The sequence below is a fragment of the Danio aesculapii genome, chromosome 5 (assembly GCF_903798145.1).
Source record: "Danio aesculapii chromosome 5, fDanAes4.1, whole genome shotgun sequence".
Lineage (NCBI taxonomy): Eukaryota > Metazoa > Chordata > Actinopteri > Cypriniformes > Danionidae > Danio > Danio aesculapii.
The window spans coordinates 23,701,149-23,720,619 of NC_079439.1; the positions used below are offsets into that span (position 1 = coordinate 23,701,149).

General features: G+C 36.4%; 2 protein-coding genes across 3 annotated transcripts in view; one reads left to right on the forward strand and one right to left on the reverse strand.

Moving 5' to 3' along the window:
- sptbn4a (spectrin, beta, non-erythrocytic 4a) overlaps nt 1-19,456 on the reverse strand; it is a 38,208-nt gene extending 18,752 nt beyond the window's left edge. Inside the window, exons 1-5 of one of the 2 annotated variants that reach the window (XM_056457617.1) lie at nt 18,940-19,456; nt 18,576-18,726; nt 4,869-5,165; nt 2,930-3,133; nt 1,888-1,977 (exon numbers count right to left, since the gene is read on the reverse strand). In XM_056457617.1, the coding sequence (XP_056313592.1) occupies nt 1,888-1,977; nt 2,930-3,133; nt 4,869-5,165; nt 18,576-18,698 (714 nt within the window). In that variant the 5' untranslated portion in view covers nt 18,699-18,726; nt 18,940-19,456. Of the gene's footprint in view, nt 1-1,887; nt 1,978-2,929; nt 3,134-4,868; nt 5,166-18,575; nt 18,874-18,939 lie in introns of those variants that run through there. The other variant, XM_056457618.1, reaches the window with a different exon arrangement.
- Nucleotides 1-19,471, forward strand: part of rpl36a (ribosomal protein L36A) — a 168,102-nt gene that overhangs the window by 134,561 nt on the left and 14,070 nt on the right. The window lies entirely within an intron of this gene.

Sequence of the window (19,471 nt, forward strand, 5' to 3'; positions counted from 1 at the left end):
CTGTGATGGTCATGGAAAAGTGGAGAACATGAGACTGATTCCTGTGACGCTCCAGAGACAGATGAGTCTTCGCTGAGGCCAGCTTCCAGCCTCCACCGCTGAGACTGCAGCTCTGCACAAGACGTTTGGCCAGCGGAGAAATTAAAATGGTCGTGCCCAACTGAGCCTGGTTTCTCTCAAGGTTTTTTCTTCACTTCCGCCTTTAGTGAAGTTTTTTTTCCCTCTCCGCTGTCGCCACTGGCTTGCATGGTTCGGGATCTGTAGAGCTGCGCATCGTTGCATTTGCTCTTTAGTATTTGGACTCTCAGTAGTGATTATTAAACCCCACTGAACTGAGCTCAACTGAACTGAACTTAAACACCACAAACTGAACTACACTGTTCCTATTTACTGTGACCTTTTATGTGAAGCTGCTTTGACACAATCTACATTGTATAAGCGCTATACAAATAAAGGTGAATTGAATGTATCAGCTGTCTGTCAAACCTCACTGACCAATTAAAATTCATCACTGGCCTCTATGAAATTTGAACTACCAAACCCAGAAGGGATCAATTAAATTTCTACAGTAATACTAATAGAAGTTTATTCATTCATTCATTCATTTTACTTTGGCTTAGTCCCTTATTTATCAGAGGTAGCCACAGCAAATTGAACCACAAACCATTCCAGCATGTGTTTTACACAGCGGATGCCCTTCCAGCTGCAACCCAGTACTGCGAAACACCCATACACTCTCGCATTCACACACACTCATACGCTACAGCCAATTTGGTTTACCCAATTCACTTATACGGCATGTCTTTGGAGCACCCAGAGGAAACCCACATGAGCATAGGGAAGCATGCAAACTCCTCACAGAAATTCCAACTGGCCCATTCAGGACTCGAAGCAGCGACCTTCTTGTTGTGAGGCAACAGTTCTAACCACTTTTTGGAAATAGTCTTATTTTACAAGTCACCTTGTTGAGTTGAGTTCTACCATTTGAATCCATTAAGCTAAACTTAGCTGATCAAAAAATCTAAACTTTTTTTACATTTTTTGAGTGAGATGCTAATGGTCTAATCTGATTCAATGATTTATGCTAAGCTAAGCTAAAGGAGTTATCGTCAGACTTAGAGATCGACTGAATGGATTAAAAGGATAAAAAAAAACTCTAAATTTAAGTTTAAGTGACTAGTAAAATAAGATTTTTTCCTTTAAGAACATAACTAATTAATAACATGCTAATTAACTAATTCAAATTAATGTTGCTGTTTTAAATGCTCAAGCTCCTCAAAGACTGATTGACTGTCAGAATCTGTTTTGTTTACTGACAGTGACTTTTTTTATTGTGTTGTTATCATTAAAGTTGTGGTATTTCCATCACTATAGCTGTTGATTTTCACATTTTCATAGAAATACAGTAATTATTAAATCACAGTTAAGTTTATCATCTTTGCTTTGAACAATACTAAATAAATCAGGATGATAAATCAATCCAATGCACTGAGAGAAATGACTGACAGACAGAAAAGGCATTTGTATCATATTTGGCTGTTGGCCTGCAATACAACACTGAGATAAATTAATTCCCAGAGCTCTGATGTATTTGCTCTCTCTCTCTTTTATAGTCTTATAGTTATGGAATGTTAGCAGAAAAAAACCATAAATCCTAATAATGCACAGGAATTGTATATGAACATACTATGCATGCCCAAATTTAAGCTGATTTATTCTGTGCGCAAGGTTTGACTTTCATAATGACTTCAAAAATGAAACCATAGCTGTTCTTTTAAAGCATTATGACTAATTTTAAAAACAGAAGCATATTTTACTGATTGTCTTTATTACAGAAATAATCCTGTCAGGCTAAGAATGTACCAGAATCCATTTTACAACCCTTACCTCATGGTTTTTGATTAAATTCTGGACACTCTGCAAATTGGTCCCATATTCTATAGATGAGGCCAAATGCAACCGCTCCTGAATCCATATCTACAAAAGCCAAGTCAGAAAAACAGACAACTTGAGTATAGTAAATACTTAACAAATCAATATTTTCTGAAGAACAGGTAAGCAGTACACCTCTCTATGCCAGGGAGTTGCTTTGCATTTGATAAGTTCTACCAAAATCATGAAATTAATTACTGTGACTGTCAAACAGCAAAGTCTGCAATTTAATTCAGATATACTCATTGTTTCTCTATATCTATGATCTGTAAGTAATCTATAAGCTTATATTTTGTATATACTTTTGTATTATTGTTATATACAATCAAATATAACAAATCAAATATACAAACAAATCAAAGTATAGAATGTTATAGTCTGTATTTTTAAACATATTTAATATGAGCAAATATAATGTATATCATACATTTTACATGACCTAAAGAAGACATTCACTAAAATGTCATTCAGTGTAAAAAAAAAAAAAAGTTTATATACAATAATTTAAGGATCACAATGAATCCCCCATTGGTCAGTTTTTATTAATTTGAAATATAACTAATTTATTATAATCACTTACTCATTTACATATTTTAATAAATACAGGGCAGTATTTATGGTGTTTAATTTTTACATAATTATTATACAACATAATGAAATACTACTATACCCATTAGATTACCAACATCCCCCCCCCACCCCCCACCCCCCCAAATTGAGCATCCCTAGGTTCTGACCTAGTTGCTAGTTGGCTGCTAACTGATTGGCTGATTTGGCTGATTGCTATGCTGTTCTGGTTTGCTGTTTTGCAGACCCAAGTTAAAAGAGCCCTTTTTGATTGTTCTTGTATTGCTTAGAAAACTTCACTCTTCAAAAAGCACCACAATTTGAGATATCCATGATTCTCATTATGCACAAATTAAAATATTTAAATACTTTATTGACTAATGACTGAATAGAAATAACAAAGTGCCACAAACTATTTGAAGACACTCACAATCTCATCCTCCAGGTCCTGTGTGACTTGGTGCAATTCTTTTGAGGCGAGAAGGATCCGCCTCCTTTCCTTCAGAGGCTCAATCAGACGCACAATCCGGGTCTCTGGCACACCTCCTTGCTCTTCTCCTTCAGGTCTCCTGTGATCAGCACCAGCCATGACTTCACTAACACCGTGAAAGAGCTGCATTTGGTCTTCCCACGACTAAAATTTGAAGATAAAATGAGATTACACATGGATTTGCAGTTTCCTAAATCAAGAAATTATACCTGCCCTACAAAGGCAAAGTGCAAATTATGCAAACACCAAAAACTAAGACATTTTTTTAAAAGAACATTCACTTTTTTATTTGATAACTCATTTTACAACTCCCCGTGTATAAAACAGTTGAGTTTTAATATTTTTGACTCAATTTAGCAAATCTACAGGTCTGACGGGAGCACTTTTACCTTAGCTTAGCATAAATCATTGAATTGGATTAGACCATTATCATCTCACTCCAAAAAATTTCAAAAAGAGTTTTGATAAAGTTCCTATTTAAACCTTTGTTCTTCTGTAGTTACACTGTGTACTAAGACTGATGGAAAATTAAAAGTTCCTATTTTCAAGGTTGATATGGCTAAACTATAAACTATACCTTCAATGGGGCGTAATGATTAAGGAAATTTGCTGCTGTACCATCGCTGTAGCAAATGCAATGAAATTACACAACAATTTTACCTAGTAACCCATCTTGGACTATTTTCAGGTACTGCGTAATATAATTGAGCCTGCTGCTGCCATGATACATCAGCAAATATCCTTTATTATTACTAGGCCAGAATGAGTGTGTATTTCCTAGCCGTTCGGCCTACAAAATAGAAACTTTTAATTTTCTGTCAGTTTTAGTACACGATGTAACTACAGAAAAGTAAAGTTTAAAAAGGAGAGTTTAAGGGCTCTATTTTAACAATCTATTTTAACAATCATTGTGCAAAAGAATTAAGGGTGTGTCTGAATCCACTTTTGCTATTTTAAGGATGGAAAAATACGCTCTGCGTCCTGGCATATGGTCTAACAGGGTTGAGCTTATTCTCTTAATGAGTTATGGGTGGATAAATCTAAACTTGTTTTTAATAAAACAAAAATAAATCTGCATATAATAAATAATACTGCTAATAGTAATAACAGTATACAAATGCAAATTGTCATGAATAAACTGAAAAAAGCCCCCCGAGATGGTTGGAATGGAGGTAGTGGTTTTTATATTTATGTAGAAAATAATAGTTTTGTAACATTTCAATCCTTAAATGTTTTTTATATGCAAAAATATTTGTGTATTGCTGTACATCCTGTGTGTAATAAGCAATGTGTAAACATTTGGACCTGCATAACTAACACGCTCTGCGCTGGACTTTAGACCAGCTTTTAGCAATGCACAATAGCAATGCACCATAACACACCTCCTTTTTTGATCAGGAACACCCATGAGTCCACAAAATGGCGCAAATGGATTTGCTATTTAAACAATGCGGTGTAAAATGTAAAAATCACTGTTAAAATAGAGTTACAACTTTTTTTTTTGTTGACATTTTAGAGCAAGACGCTAACGGTCTAATCTAATTCAATGATTTATGCTAAGCTAAGCTAAAAGTGCTCCTGTCAGACCTGGAGTTTGGCTGAATGGCTTCAAAAATAGTAAAACTCTAGGGAAGTTGTAAAATTAATTGATTCAAGTTATCAAACCAGGCAAAACTTGTTTTCTGTAGATTAGTGGTTCTCTAGTAGTTTTTCTATAGCTAGATTAATCTGAACCAGACGACCTTAGACAATAAGACAGTACAGATGGAAGTCAAAAAGGCTATTTTATGCTTAATTTGCTCAATTCTGACCAAATGTGCAGTTATTGCACTTTGCCTTTGGAGAGCAGACATCATTCAGTAGCTGTCTCTGATCTCACTTGTATCCTCTGGAGCTGCTGGCTGAAAGTGGGACGGGGCTGGAGGAGGGTGGGTTGTGTGGTGTGGGTGGAGCCCAGTGTGGGCGGCTGCTCCTGTATGATGTTCAAATGCTGGTCCAGGTCGCTGAGGTTGTTGGTGGGCAGGTCAGTAGTCCGGTGGTTCTGGGTTTCAAAGAGCTGCCGGGCCTTGACTTTAGTGGTGTTCTCCAGATGAGACCAGCACTCTCTGATCTCCTTTAACTTCATTTCCACCACAGATCGCAACTCGGGCTGCTCCTGGATTAGCTCTTCGCCCTCCTAAACACACACACACACACACACACATACACATACATGTAACATAACGCACTGACCCTCACAATGCCAGTGTATGCCTGAGTGTGTGTGTGTAAAATGGAAAGAGATCAAAGTAAAAAGAGTATCTTGTCTCTTCAGAGCCATGGCTGAAGTCCAACCTCCTAAAATAGGGCGCGATCACACACACACATAAGCACGCACAAACTCAATGTCTCTCTCTGCATCAGTGTGTAAAGGTTCATTCTTCCCTGCAGAAACACATGGAATTAAACTCAGACAATCTATATCCCTCTTTCCGTTACAGAGCTGTCACTGTGTCTGTGTGTGTACACGTGTGCGTGTCCATACGTGTGTGCGTTTGCGTTTCATAATGCAGTGCAGCATTTCTCCTTTTGGCACAAGTCGCCTGCTCCCCTGTACTGCAGAGAGAGAAAGAGTGTGTGAGAGAAGGAGAGAGAGATGGCAGGAAAGCAGATGGAGGAACAAAAAGGATGCAGAAATAAAGAGATACACAGAGAAGAAAAGGGGGATGATGGAGGAGGAGGTTAATGAGAATGAAGATGGGAATGAAAAGCTGTGACAGATAGATAGTTCTAGTTGAATGCTAGTTGAAGGTATTCTGACTGGCTGTAATGCAATATGAAGGCCGCAATATATACATTTTTTGTTCGTCATCAGGGTTGGGTAATAACAGAACATACATGTAGCCTAATCATCTAGTATGTACCTATTTAAAATGTGAGTAACTGTACTTTATGAAGTTTACATTTTATATCGGTGGTATTCAAATCACGGTTACATTAAAACAGTATTTTAGATTACCAGAGTGATTCGGTTTATGTCATTATTTTAATTTAAATATTAATAGAAACAGTCTTGGTAATTGTTTTAAATGGCATGTTCAGTGCACACAGCCTGTTCAATTAGCATCATGTAGGCAAGTTATACTTAGGATTCTCATAAATGGTGGGGAAATGAGAAAGCATTTTGTCAAGGAAATACAATTTTGATTTATTTCATTCATCAATCCGGGGTCACCACAGCGGAATGAACTGCCAACTTATCCAGCATATGTTTTACGCAGCGGATGCCCTTCCAGCTGCAACCCATCTCTAGGAAACATCCATACACACTCATAAACTATGGACAATTTTAGCTTACCCAATTCACCTGAACCACATGTCTTTGGACTGTGAGGGAAACCGGAGAACCCGGAGGAAACCCACGCGAACACAGGGAGAACATGCAAACTCCACACAGAAACGCCAACTGACCCAGCCGAGGCTCGAACCAGCGACCTTTTTGCTGTGAGGAGACAGCACTATTTACTTTTTACTATTTACAGCGCCTGATTTATTTCAGAAATGTGAAAATAATCTGAGCTCAACTCTGGCGATGTTGACAATGAAACGTCCGCTGGCATCAAGAGATTCAACATCTAAGTTGCAAAGGCATGCTAATGTACAGTTCATTAGTTTACATTTTTGAAATATGCACAACTAAGAGAGCATATCTTAAAATTGAATTCTAATTTTAATTTTGGTTACGCAACTTTAGTATTGTCATGAATATGGTATTTTTACATTTTTACAACCTATATTTAACCTTGCATCTCAATATAGTCACCAGAATGACTAGCAATGTTTTTTTTTATGTTTCATGTTTGTCCTGCCAGTTGTTCTTCAGAAAAATAGTTCAAATTCTCCACATTGTTCTGTTTTCTAATTTTTTGAGCATATTTGTCCCGTTGCAGTGGTGACTATTGTTTTAAGATCCATCTTTTAACCCTTTATGTACTGTTGGGGATATTTTCATCCACTCTGGGATGATTTTGAGTCTTAATTTGGCCATTACTTTTCTGTGTTTCAGCAAGCAGAATGATTTTTAGTGGCAAATCTTTTTTGGACACATCTTTTGAGAAAATGCTTTGAACAAAAAAAAAAAAAAAACCTCAACAATACACTTTGGGCAAATTTACTACCCTTTTGATATGTTAGGGATAAAAAAATCAACTAATAAATTAAACTGCTGTAAAAATGCATCAGATCAGATTGCATAAATCTGTTACGCACTTACCTTGATGTGTTTGAGAAAATCATAACGTGCATCTGAGCTCTCAGAACTACCCGGAGTAAATAAAAACAAAGACTGTAAACAAAGACTGACACCAACAGTAAATTAGGGAGAAAAAATGAAAATCTAACAATGCATCAAAGCCAATGTTGTAACTAATCTTCCACATGTCCAAGAGTGTGATAAAAGGTTTTTTAAACATCCAGTTCACAAATACTTTTTATATTGAACAAACATCATTTTGTGTGGGAGTTTTTTCACCAAATCAGTGACATCATTTATGAATTTGGCAATTGAAGAGTTAAAATCCTGTAATTTTTGAAAACATTTAGTAGTTTTCATCAGAACTGAGGCTGATTAACAGATTTCTGCAAAAAGAATTGAAAACAAATATTTATCTGATGCATTTTTACAGCAGTTTAATTCAGTGGAACTGAAGGTACACTCCAGAAGGAAACACAATTACACAAAAGAAGTCAAAATTAATATGATTTTTAGCTCTCTCATCCTCCATAGAAAGCAAAATTCCAAAACTAAAATGTCTTAATCTTGTGTTTTAAATATGAATGAAGGTCTCATGGGAATGGAATGACTTTAGGATGAATAAATAACACTTTCATTTTTGAGCTAAATAAACCTTTAAAGGGGCGGCACAGGGGTTAGCACTGTCGCCTCACAGTAAGAAGGTTGCTGGTTTGAGCCCCAACTGGGCAAGTTGGCACACCTCCGGGTGCTCCGGTTTCCCCCATATTCCAAAGACATGCGCTATAGGTCAATTGAATAAACTAAATTGGCTGTAGTGTATGTGTGTGTATGAGAGTGTATCAATGTTTCCCAGTATTGGGCTGCAGCTGGAGGGCATCCACTGTGTAAAACATATGCTGGATAAGTTGGGCGTTCATTCTGCTGTGGCGACCCCTGATGAATAAAGGGACTAGGCTGAAGGAAATTAAATAAATGAAAAAAACTTTAAAAGAATAGTTCACCCTAAAGTAAAAATTCTGTTATCAATTACTCAAGCTTTATTTGTTCCAAACCTTTTAGAATTTCTTTACTCTGTTAAATATATAAAAGATATTTTGAAGAATTCTGTAAACCTGTAAACTTCGACTTCTATAATATCCAAAATCAAAATGGTGAGAAAACAGCAGTTTAAAAATCATGTAATTATAGCAACATTGGTACGACTGCACAAGCTCTGTAATTCAACACTAATTCAAGTCTTGTAATATTTACTTACATACTTATATGTAGTTTTATATTTTAAAAAATTGTCAGTTTTACTTTTGATTATAATAATATCTTAATTTTAGCCAGATTTTGGTTAAAATGACATCACACCACTTCACTATTTTACTCTAAGCTTATCAGGGCATTTAAGGTGTAGAATTTTCCAGCAGGTTGCTATGCATTGCTACAGTTAGACTTAAAGGAGACAAGCAGTGAAGCACACAATCATGAGTACCTGTTCTCTTTTCATCGTCACTTTACGCACTACAAATGAATGATATATGCAAAAGTGTGTGTGAGAAAAGATGAAAATGCATGTGAGCCTTGTCGACCTATTATTGTACATCACATGTTACATCATGTATTCTTGTGAATGGCCTGGCAAGGTCAGCTCTAAGGACATCCTCGTGTACTGTGATTGGTTCAGCCGCCTGTCAGTCATGGAGGATGCTGAGGCGAGTGAGTGTGGAAGTGAGGGAGAGGGCGGGAACTCTTCCAAAAGGACGACGAGCTGTCCAATCACAGTAGGATGCGGTGTCATTGCTTCTGCTGTTTCTCAGGTTACAGCCTCATTAACTCACGTTTCCGCGGATACGTAGCACTGTCTGGGCATGAGCGGGTTTGTGTGTGATGCTGTAATTGCTCTCAAGTCAGGCAGCTCCTCAGGGCTACAGAAATCAGCTTCAGGAAATACTGGCATCCATCTTAGTTCAGCTGAATAAAAAAATTGTGCTAAAACACCTTTCTTCATGATACAAGCCACACTGATGATTTTTGTGTGATATACTAAGATGTCACACAGATAACACAGAGTGGAGTTCAGTTTTAAACAAATTCCAAGTCCTTCTTCTACACTGAAAACGATTAGTCACAGAGGAATCAAAAATGATCCTATTTATTTTACAGAATGCTGCAGTGTTTTTTATAAATGATTTATCTGCACACGTCTTATTATTTAAACAAGTATTACGCCCTTAAAATCTTTAACCAAATTCATTAATCTTTCTTCTCCTTCTAAACAGCATCTGTTCTCTTCATCAAGTATGTCAGATCTGCCTCCAGTAAAAAACATCCAACTTCCTAATGACAATTTCTCAAGGACAAAATCAAATTACAGTCTTTTTTATAATACCAGAAGAAAATATAATATTGAAGATGTATAATAATATTATGGGCGGCACGGTGGCGCAGTGGATAGTGCTGTCGCCTCACAGCAAGAAGATCAATGGTTCGAGCCCCGGCTGGGTGAGTTGGCATTTCTGTGTGGAGTTTGCATGTTCTCCCTTTGTTTGCATGGGTTTCCTTCCTCAGCACAAATTCAAAGACATTCGTTGGTGAATTGGGTAAGCTAAATTGTCCGTAGTGTATGCGTGTATGTCCTGGTCCTCCAACCCCTTAGGGGTTTAGCGTTGAGCTAACGACCCACCTTGTAAAAATTCAATGTAACGAAACACCAACATGATGCACCTAAATATCAACTTAGATATAAACAGCCCTGGGGGTGGGTAAGTAAGTATAATAACATTTTGTTTTGTACATGGTAAACTCTGGGGCTTTAGATTCATATACACTAGTAAAGTCCAATAATATCTAGATTAGGGAAAGAGGGAAAGAGAATTCAAATAATCATAATGCTCAGTAAATCGACTTTAACAATCATTTTTGGATGAAGGATTGTATTCTTTTATATTAAAAATCAAGTGCAAGTCATGTAGCACCAACCAGTCAATTATAACATTTTTGTAAGAGCATTATTGTAATTGAATGATGTAAATTCTTTGATCGAATATTTTTATTTTTTTATATCAACAGCGCATCTACAATAGGATCCAAAATTGTTCTTGCCATTTTACAATTAAACAAAATTTATTAAAGGGATGATTTAGCCCAAAATTAGAATTTACTCACCATTTACTAACCCTCTTGCTGATGTATATCTTTATAAGATTATTTGTTTTGTTTAATATAAAAGAAGATATTTTAAGGAATGTGTTAACCAGTAACCAATGGAATTCAAATTAAGAAAAAACAGTAAGTCAACATTCTTTAAAAAATCTTCCATTGGTTTTAACAGAGGAAAAGAAACTCAAACAGTTTTGAGGAAGGTGAGTAAATGATGACAGGATTTTCATTTTTGGGTGAACTATCCCTTTAAGACTGTCTTGACTAAAGTGAAAATGAAGGATTTATTTGTTATATTTAGAGTGCATCAGATTTATTTTCCTTTATGTTTTTCAGTGCTGATCATTATAACTAATCACACATATTTCTTTTGAGCTAATGAGCTCAGTTGCCAATCAGACTTTCAGATCTGGTATTTTGAGTGTGTGCATTCACTCATCACAAAAAAAAGTAAAGTAAGAAAGTCATTTCAAAGCCTCAGTGGATACAATTGGAGTTTTTTTTAAGTGAACAAGGTTAGCTTTTCCACAGTACTGGGAATATGATCTGTCATTGTATTCTATAAAGTGTGTATGTATGCATAATTAAAAACTCATTTATATACAGTTTCTTAACCGATATAAAGTTTGTTGATAAACATGATTTCCAAATATTAAATATTGCTATTATTTCCAAATACATTATTCTTAAAATGTAAATTTTTCAAACATACAGATGCTTATTACAAAAATACACATGAATGAAATGTATTTCTTTAAAATAAAATGCCAAAAAATGACCCACAGAACGGTAAAAAAGATTCTAGATTTCTGACACAGCTGTAGTTCTGAAACAAAATCCTGAAGAACGGAGACAAAAAAGGAAGCATGTTCCAGATTGCACAGAAAGCAGAATTAGACTCTCCTTCTTCAGACTGAACAGAACAAGCAAACATCTGACAATTCAAAGTCAAATACACAAGACGCTAAGACATGGACTGACTTGGCATATCATCACAGAATATTCAGCTTACATAAATATTCCCATGCATCTACTGGTGGATCTAATTCATTACAGGATTCAGATAATAAAAAGCCATTTGACTCTAGAGATTGGTTTGCATGTTTTGATATGCTTCACTGAAATCCCCTGAACAATGCTTTGAAAACACGAGCACTAAAGGACCAGAAAAACTAAAAATCGCAACTTACACAAAAGGCCTGGAGATACACGAGAGTCACACCCACATACAGTAGCGAAGAAGCTGCTGATTTCCATTGGCATTTACAGATCAACAGAAGAAAGAATCATGCCATTTAGAATAATTGCACATATTACGTCATACTATGAGATGAGACTCTCAACCCATGATCTGACACTGTTCCATGGCAAATTAGGACTGGGCGATCCATAATATATTGTCAATATAGTCACAATTATTCTTATTTAGTGGAAATCTGTGTGGAAAGCTTTTTTACTACACCGTAAAACCCAACAGTCAACTTTATTAAATGAAAGGACTGCAGTTAACTCAAAATTAGCTCAAAATTTAGTTAATTCTAATAAGTTTGTAACTCAAAAGTTAATTCTACTCATTTGAAAACAGTTTTGAATTAATGAATTTGAGTTTTGTTAATTAAATACCTCATTACTTCAACTTAAATGGAGTAAGTTCACAGTACTCATATAAATATAGTTTTTTTAACTTAAATTGTTTGTAGCAATCGGTTTCCTCAAACGGCTTGAGTTGCCTTAACTTACTGGGTTTTACAGTTCTCAATTGGTTTGACTTCTCTAAATTTATCGGGTTTTACTGTGCTAAAAAAATACTTTATTTACTCAAATGGATCACAGTACTCATTAGGATTAGTTTTTGAACTTAAATGGTTTGTTGTAATCGGTTTGCTCAAATGGTTTGAGTTACCTTAACTTTTTAGGTTTTAGAGTGTAGGTTAAACTGCTTGCATTAAAGGGAACCTATTATGCCCCTTTTTACGACATGTAAAATAAGCCTTTCATGTCTCTAGAGTGTGTATATGAAGTTTCAGCACAAAATACCCCAAAAATAATGTTTTATAACTCTTTGAAACTACCCTATTTTAGGCTTTGATCCCAGTTTTGCTGTTTTGGTGACTGTCGCTTTAAAATCAAATGAGATTGTGATTCCAGGCCTTATTTCAAAAGAGGTATATGCAACAGCATAGCGGCAGATTCAAAAACAGAACAAATGTTATCTCTGTGAAAAACTGAAAATGTCAAAAGAAGATGTTCTCAGAAGAAAGTAGCTGCAACTACGACATTCATTTGGCCATCCTAAAAGTCCATTTATACTGCTTCTTAGTCACTAACATTACCTTTGGCAAGCACATCTCAAAAACTCTAATGACAGACAGCTGCTTCTCAGTGAGGGCTGTCTATGCTAATGCAAATTTTTTTCCATTAGAGGCTGGCTACATGCACACACTGTTGCTACACAAGTGTGTTTAAACCCCTTATAAAAGTGTTTTCTGTATAATAGGTCTCTTTTAAAGGTTATGAAAATGTTTAAAATGTTGGACTTTCTGACTGATTAAATAATCATACTTGTGTGCTATGAACACTGATGTACCTAATAATTAAAAAAGAATAAAATATTTAACCATTAAGGTATACAGTTCACTCAAACATTGAAAGTTACTATTGATTTTCCCACCCTCAGCCCATCATATGTGTGACTTTAAAAAAACTCAAGAAGAACTTTAAAGTATTTGGTGAAACTTTGTCTCTTGGTGATTCACATAATGTTCACCAACAATCATTATGAGTGTCAAATAAATCATATTGAGTAAAGCTAAATTAATACCTCTGGCAGTTGACAAATAAATCAAGGTCTTACAAAATGAGTGGTCAGTGCAAGAAACCGAACATTGTTTACTGTAATTGAACATGATTACTTGTAATTCCCAACCTCAGCAAATGAAGAAATCTGATGCTGTGAATTGGTTCTTTCAGACAGTTTGATTCTGCAACAAATAACTGATTCAACAGATCACTTACAGTCACAAAACGTCATGATGTATATACTATCATACATTTAAAGCACCCAAAAATGATATTAAATGTGGATGCTTTGATGTTTGAAGCACAGTGAATGCATTTCTCTTCGTCAACTAATTTTTGTACATAAAACACAAGGACTCATTTAAACTCGAACTTTCCCTTTCACTGATCTGCATGTTTCTCACATGAGCTTATTGACAGTTCTTTGGACAAAACAGTTTCTTCAGTTCAGTCATTGTTACTGAACTGAAAAGATAAATGAGATGGAAAACCTGGCTTCACAGGATCGTATTCATTCATTAATTTTCCTTCAGTTTAGTCTCTATTTCAGAGGTCGCCACCGTGGATTGAACTGCCAACTATTCCAGCATATGTTTTACACAGCGGATGCCCTTCCAGCAGCAACCCAGTATTGGGAAACATCCATACACACTCACACACTATGGCCAATTTAGTTTATTCAATTCACCTATAGCGAACGTCTTTGGACTGTGGGGGAAACCGGAGCACACAGAGGAAACCAACAGGGGGGAACATGCAAACTCTACACAGAAATGTAGGTCTCGAACCAGCGACCTTCTTGCTTTGACAATGCTAACCACTGAGCCACCGTGCCACCACAGGATTATATATTCTGGTTTATTCACACTTAGGAGCGATTTACAGGCATGAACAGGCAGGAAAAGTAGGTTTTGATTGAGTAACATAACTTGCAGATCTGTGCTGTTTCAGTAAATCACAAACTGCTGAAGACAGTTTAGATTTGGTCAATGGGTTTATCCAGTTTTTTTTAAATACAGCTGATTTAAAAGAATGATTGGATCATAAACCTGATATCACTTTGGACCATTAGCCCAAGGCTATGGATTACAGGTAATGATGTTTTAATAATGTTCAGTTAATTCCACAGATCAATCATTTCACTTGACAATTGTTGATTTTTTTGACTCACAAAGTGATGATAGCCATTGACTTCTGGTAAAGATTCAGGTAAACATTCTTCATCTACTAGAAAGATCTACAAGAAAAATTGGTTTCTACATCTTGATTGGCCTGATGTAAGTTAACAGTAAAATAAATGTTCGGCAAGAAGGTCACTGGTTCGAGTTCCAGCTAGGCCAGTTGGCATTTCTGTGTGGAGTTTGCATAATCTCCATGTGTTGGCGTAGGTTTCTTCCGGGTGCTTCCGGTCTCCCCCCACAGTCCCAAACACATGTGATATAGATGAATTGTGTGAATTAAATTGACTGTAGTGTATGTGTGTGAATGTGAAAGTGTATGGGTGTTTCCCCATACTGGGTTGCAGCTGGAAGGGCATCCACTGTGTAAAACATATGCTAGATAAGTTGGCGGTCCATTCCACTGTGGCAGCCCCTGATGATTTAAGGGACTAAGCCGAAGAAAAATGAATGAATAAATTAACAAATAATGTCCAAATAGCAATATAATGTTGCTAGGGTGTAGCATGTCTTTGATGGAGCTTTACTCACTAAAACTGTTCCCATGCACTCCATGTCATTTCATATTTAACATGTTATATAATATTTCCTCACACACATACATTTACATATCTTCCACGGTTAGTTTTCACTATATTTCCCAGCAATGTCTCAAACTCATTAAAAACACACAAATAAAAATCTTTCTTGCCATATGACATTATTTTCAAATCAGTCTGACTACTGCCTGAAAACTGATTGTTGACTTTAATAATTTAAGTAGAGTTCTCCTCTAGGCAGGCTCTGACACAGAATATCAGAAAATAAACACGAGTGACATTTAAAATCAGCTTGAATAAAGATTAGCTTAATTATTACAAAGTTGTACAGTCAGCCCGAAGGCTACGGAGTTTAGCGTCTTACATCATCTACTTTTCTGTGAACTGTAAACAGCATCTAACTTCAGCAGTCAGTAAATCATGGAAAGAAACATGAGATGAGAAAACAAGGCCAAAATGGAAATTTAACAGGCCCATTCAGAGTGCTGTCATTCAAACGTGTGGAAAGAATACAATGAACACAGAGCAAAGAATCAGAAAAAAAGAGATCTGAGCTAATATTCCTTAAATCTTCAATGCAGAATATGGCATGTGAGATTTCTTATTATAGCCAGATTTATAACACTATGGACAGAAACCTTTATGGCAGAGAGTCTTTAGGTACGATTTTGATCTTTTGGTGATCAAAACTGCAATGTAAAATAAAATAAACCAACTGAACACATTTGCAATGACACTACCACAGGCTAGAATTTCTGTCCATGCAGAACTTTACTCCATACACCTATCATAAAAGAGCAAGAAACGATATTGCATTCATATTTCGCACATTTGCATTAAACAGTTTGACCATGCACATGTTTTTTAGATAATGTAGTACTTGCAAAACCGTTCAGTACATATCAGTCAGGCTGTTTGTCAGCTTTCCACCCACTGTTAGCAACACCAGTTATGAAATCATACACTTGCCATTTTCCGTGACCAGCAACACCAGCAGATATCCCTTTAAACCCTGTTATACCATTAGACTGATGTACATACCATTAATGTCTAGGAAAAACCCAAACCCAAATCAAAACCCAAACGTTACACAGGATGTCCTGTTGTATATCAAGCTATGATAAGCAGTCTTTCAGGACAGCATGTACCGGATCAGAACAGGTCACCTGGGATCAAATATTGAATTCTAGAACATCATAAGACACCATATAGACAAAATCAATCTGATCATGTGCTTTAATATGTTGTGTACCATTTTTTGGCAAGTGACATCAACAATATGATGCAAACATACATGTGCAAGATAAGACTTGTGAACCCTTCTTTTCTACAGGCCTTGTTTATCCATTAATGTTTTGTCTTTCACATTATCAAGCTTTCCACAACCATTTCGACCACCCTTTTCCTTATTTACACTATCAACGTTTTCTGTTTGTTATCAGCTTCATCTTCACTTTCATTTTAACTCAGATTCCATTGAACCACCTAAACCCCATCCAGTCTTGGAATGCCCCACATTAATGTTTCAGTAGATATCGGTAATTATTGTCTGATATACCAATAATGATATATACAAAGTCCAATAACACAGTATGAGCTCAAATCAACAGTTGTCACCAATGTCAAATGAGCATGAAATATGGATATCCATTGATTGCATGAATAAGAAATGTTAGTAACTTTTTGCAATACAGTTAATGTTGTATTTACTAACATGAACAAATATAAAATAAAGCTTGTAGATCATTTATTAATCATAGTTCTACATTTACTAATGCATTATTTAAATCAAACACTGTGCTTGTTATCATTAATTAATTCTCCATGAGTTATTATCAGTGAACAACTGCATTTTCATTAACTAATGTTAACAAATATGAATAAATACTTTAATAAATGTACTGTTCGTTGTTTGTTCATGTTAGCAAGTATATTAACTAGCAATAACTACTGTACATGTCCCATATTGTGAAGTGTCACCCAAATACAGATTTTAAGATTAAAAATTATATTGAAATATTAAATGTACTTATTTATCACTTGCTATTATTTTTAGTTTATGTTGTTGAGCGAAATGGTTTGATATTGTTGATTTTTTTGTGCTTTAAAAATAAAGCAATCTATGATTGGTTTAAAATAATTTCTAATATCAGCTGGTATCCAGCATGGTTCTCACAAGGTTCTATAATTAAAAAAAGGAAGATATATGGAGTTCCTTAAGAACAGAATAATCAGAGAATAATATGTAAGCCCAGACGGAATCTGCGCATGCAGAAATCCGCAGATTTCCACAGATTTTTAGGCCATCATTGAGTCTATTTACTAGTGTAAATTTATATTTATTCAGTTTTTAAATAATTTTTTATAATGTTATTGACTAATATGAAAATGTTCATATAATTTATTCACAGTACAGTTTGTAAAGTAACCTTTTCTGCCTTTTAGGGTATATCTATCGTATGAGACACTTGCTTTATTATACAAATAAGTGGATCTAACTGGATTTGCATTGTAAACGTTAAATAAAAAAATGTTTCATATTTTATTCCATATTTTATGTTTTTAGTTTGATACTCCCAAAATTATTCTGAATGATTCTGCAGATTTTTTTTACAAAATTCTCCACAGAAATGGCAAAAAATATCCACAGATTCTGTCTGGCCCTGGTGGTATGTACGTAATTTGCTGGGTAAACCAGTTAGAAACATTGTAAACTATTATTTACATCTTATACAAAAATGTTCTAGATTCATATACAGAACAATATAAACACCTTAACACCTTTATGGTCTCCGACAAGCACATTGAATGGACACAGGAAATATTTTAAGAGAACAGAAAAAATCCTGGGCACTGCCATGTGTCATTCTCTGCTTTTACATGACTGATGAAGGTTGCATAACCAAAACATTGCATTGCATTGCATTTCTTGCAATCTACAGCAATATTGGGGCTTGACTGTACAAAAAAAAAAAACACAAAGCATGATTACAGATGACAGTTCACTACCTTTCAAATATCCTTTTCCAAATGTATGCCTGTAAGCCAGAACCTGTTCTCAGCTCTTCTCAATCAATGGATCTTTCTCAGTCCATCTTCAATCAAGGCTAAATGTCCTCAACAAATCCACAACCAATGCTATAGCTGTCCTCAACCAGTACTGATTTTGTCCTCCATTTATTCTTAACCCGCCCTAAAAAAATCTCGCTAATTGCCAATTGGCTTTTGTGTTCTTCTCCAACTTTCTCAAAATGAAAGGTCTCCAAACAGCATCCACATTGATTAAGCAAGTGAAAGTTTCATATGCTTCCCTGAGCTGGATTTATTTGATCAAAAATACAGTAAAACTGTAATATTTTGAAATATTACTCCAATTATTTAAAATATCTGATTCCTAATTGAAGTATTCAGTATCATATATTTCAGAAACCATTCTGATATGCAAACTTGGTGTTAAAAATTGATTTACTGTTGACTACAGTTGTTCTGCCTAATATCTGTGAGGAAACCATGATACAATTTTCAAGACTCTCAGTCATAGATTCTTTCAGACATAGACAAGTCTTCACAGTCATCTCTTTTTGAATGAATGTGATTTGGTTTAAATTTGCCAGAATGTTAGACAGCCCATGCAGTTACCCAGCCTCTCCCTATACCCCATATTTTAAATTTCAGCTCTCGTGACTCACCTGTTCAATCTTGGCGAGCCATTCTTTGTTGCGGGCCAGTTCGGCCATGAAGGCCTGGTGCTTCATCCATTTCCTGTGCAGCTTCTGAGCTTCATCTCGAGCTCCATCGCGAGCTGTCAGCATCCTGTCGGCCTCTGGGAGCTCTGCTCAGCTACACCATACACACACATACACATGCACAGAGCAGTCAGCAGACAGCTACGACACAGACACTCTCTGCCACAATCTTTTAGCCATCACTGACACACACACAGCACTAGGCCCCATACACACAATAGCAAAAGAACATTGCAGCACAAAAACCCCAGCGCACACACACACACACATCCAAAAAAAATGTCCAGAGCAGAGGAGAGAGCAGCACCTCAGCAGAATGTGCAGCAGCAGTGGGGTCTGGAGCTCAGGGGCGGGGGATCCGCTGGGTCCTCATGTCCTCCAGGTTAGTGTCCAGGCCCCTGCAGTTCTGCTGCAGTATCCGTGCGTCAGTCCAACAGCTCAGAAAAAACAACCGGTACGCACGCACACGCAGGACAGTCACCCACCAAAGGCTCTCGGTCTCTTAGAGAAATCTTCCTGCAAACAAACACTGCATTATAATCCCTGGGCTGGCACAAGAACCAAAAGCTGAGTCTTTGCCTGCGTACGTCCGTGTCCGGTTTCAGCGCTGTGTCCGGAATCGCTACACCGTCCTGCTGTCGACCTGGGTGGATGGGGGTTCGGAGGAGGAGTGGGAGGAGTCGCTGATTTGCGTGTATGTGTGGGGGGGGGGCAGCAGATTTAGACACCTAAAGACACAAGTTACCCGCTTTGAATGAGATCACGCACTCGGCTAGCATCGCACTGCTGCAGAGGATCCGGCGGCTGAATGGATGCACACGTGTGCTTTTGTGGGCAGA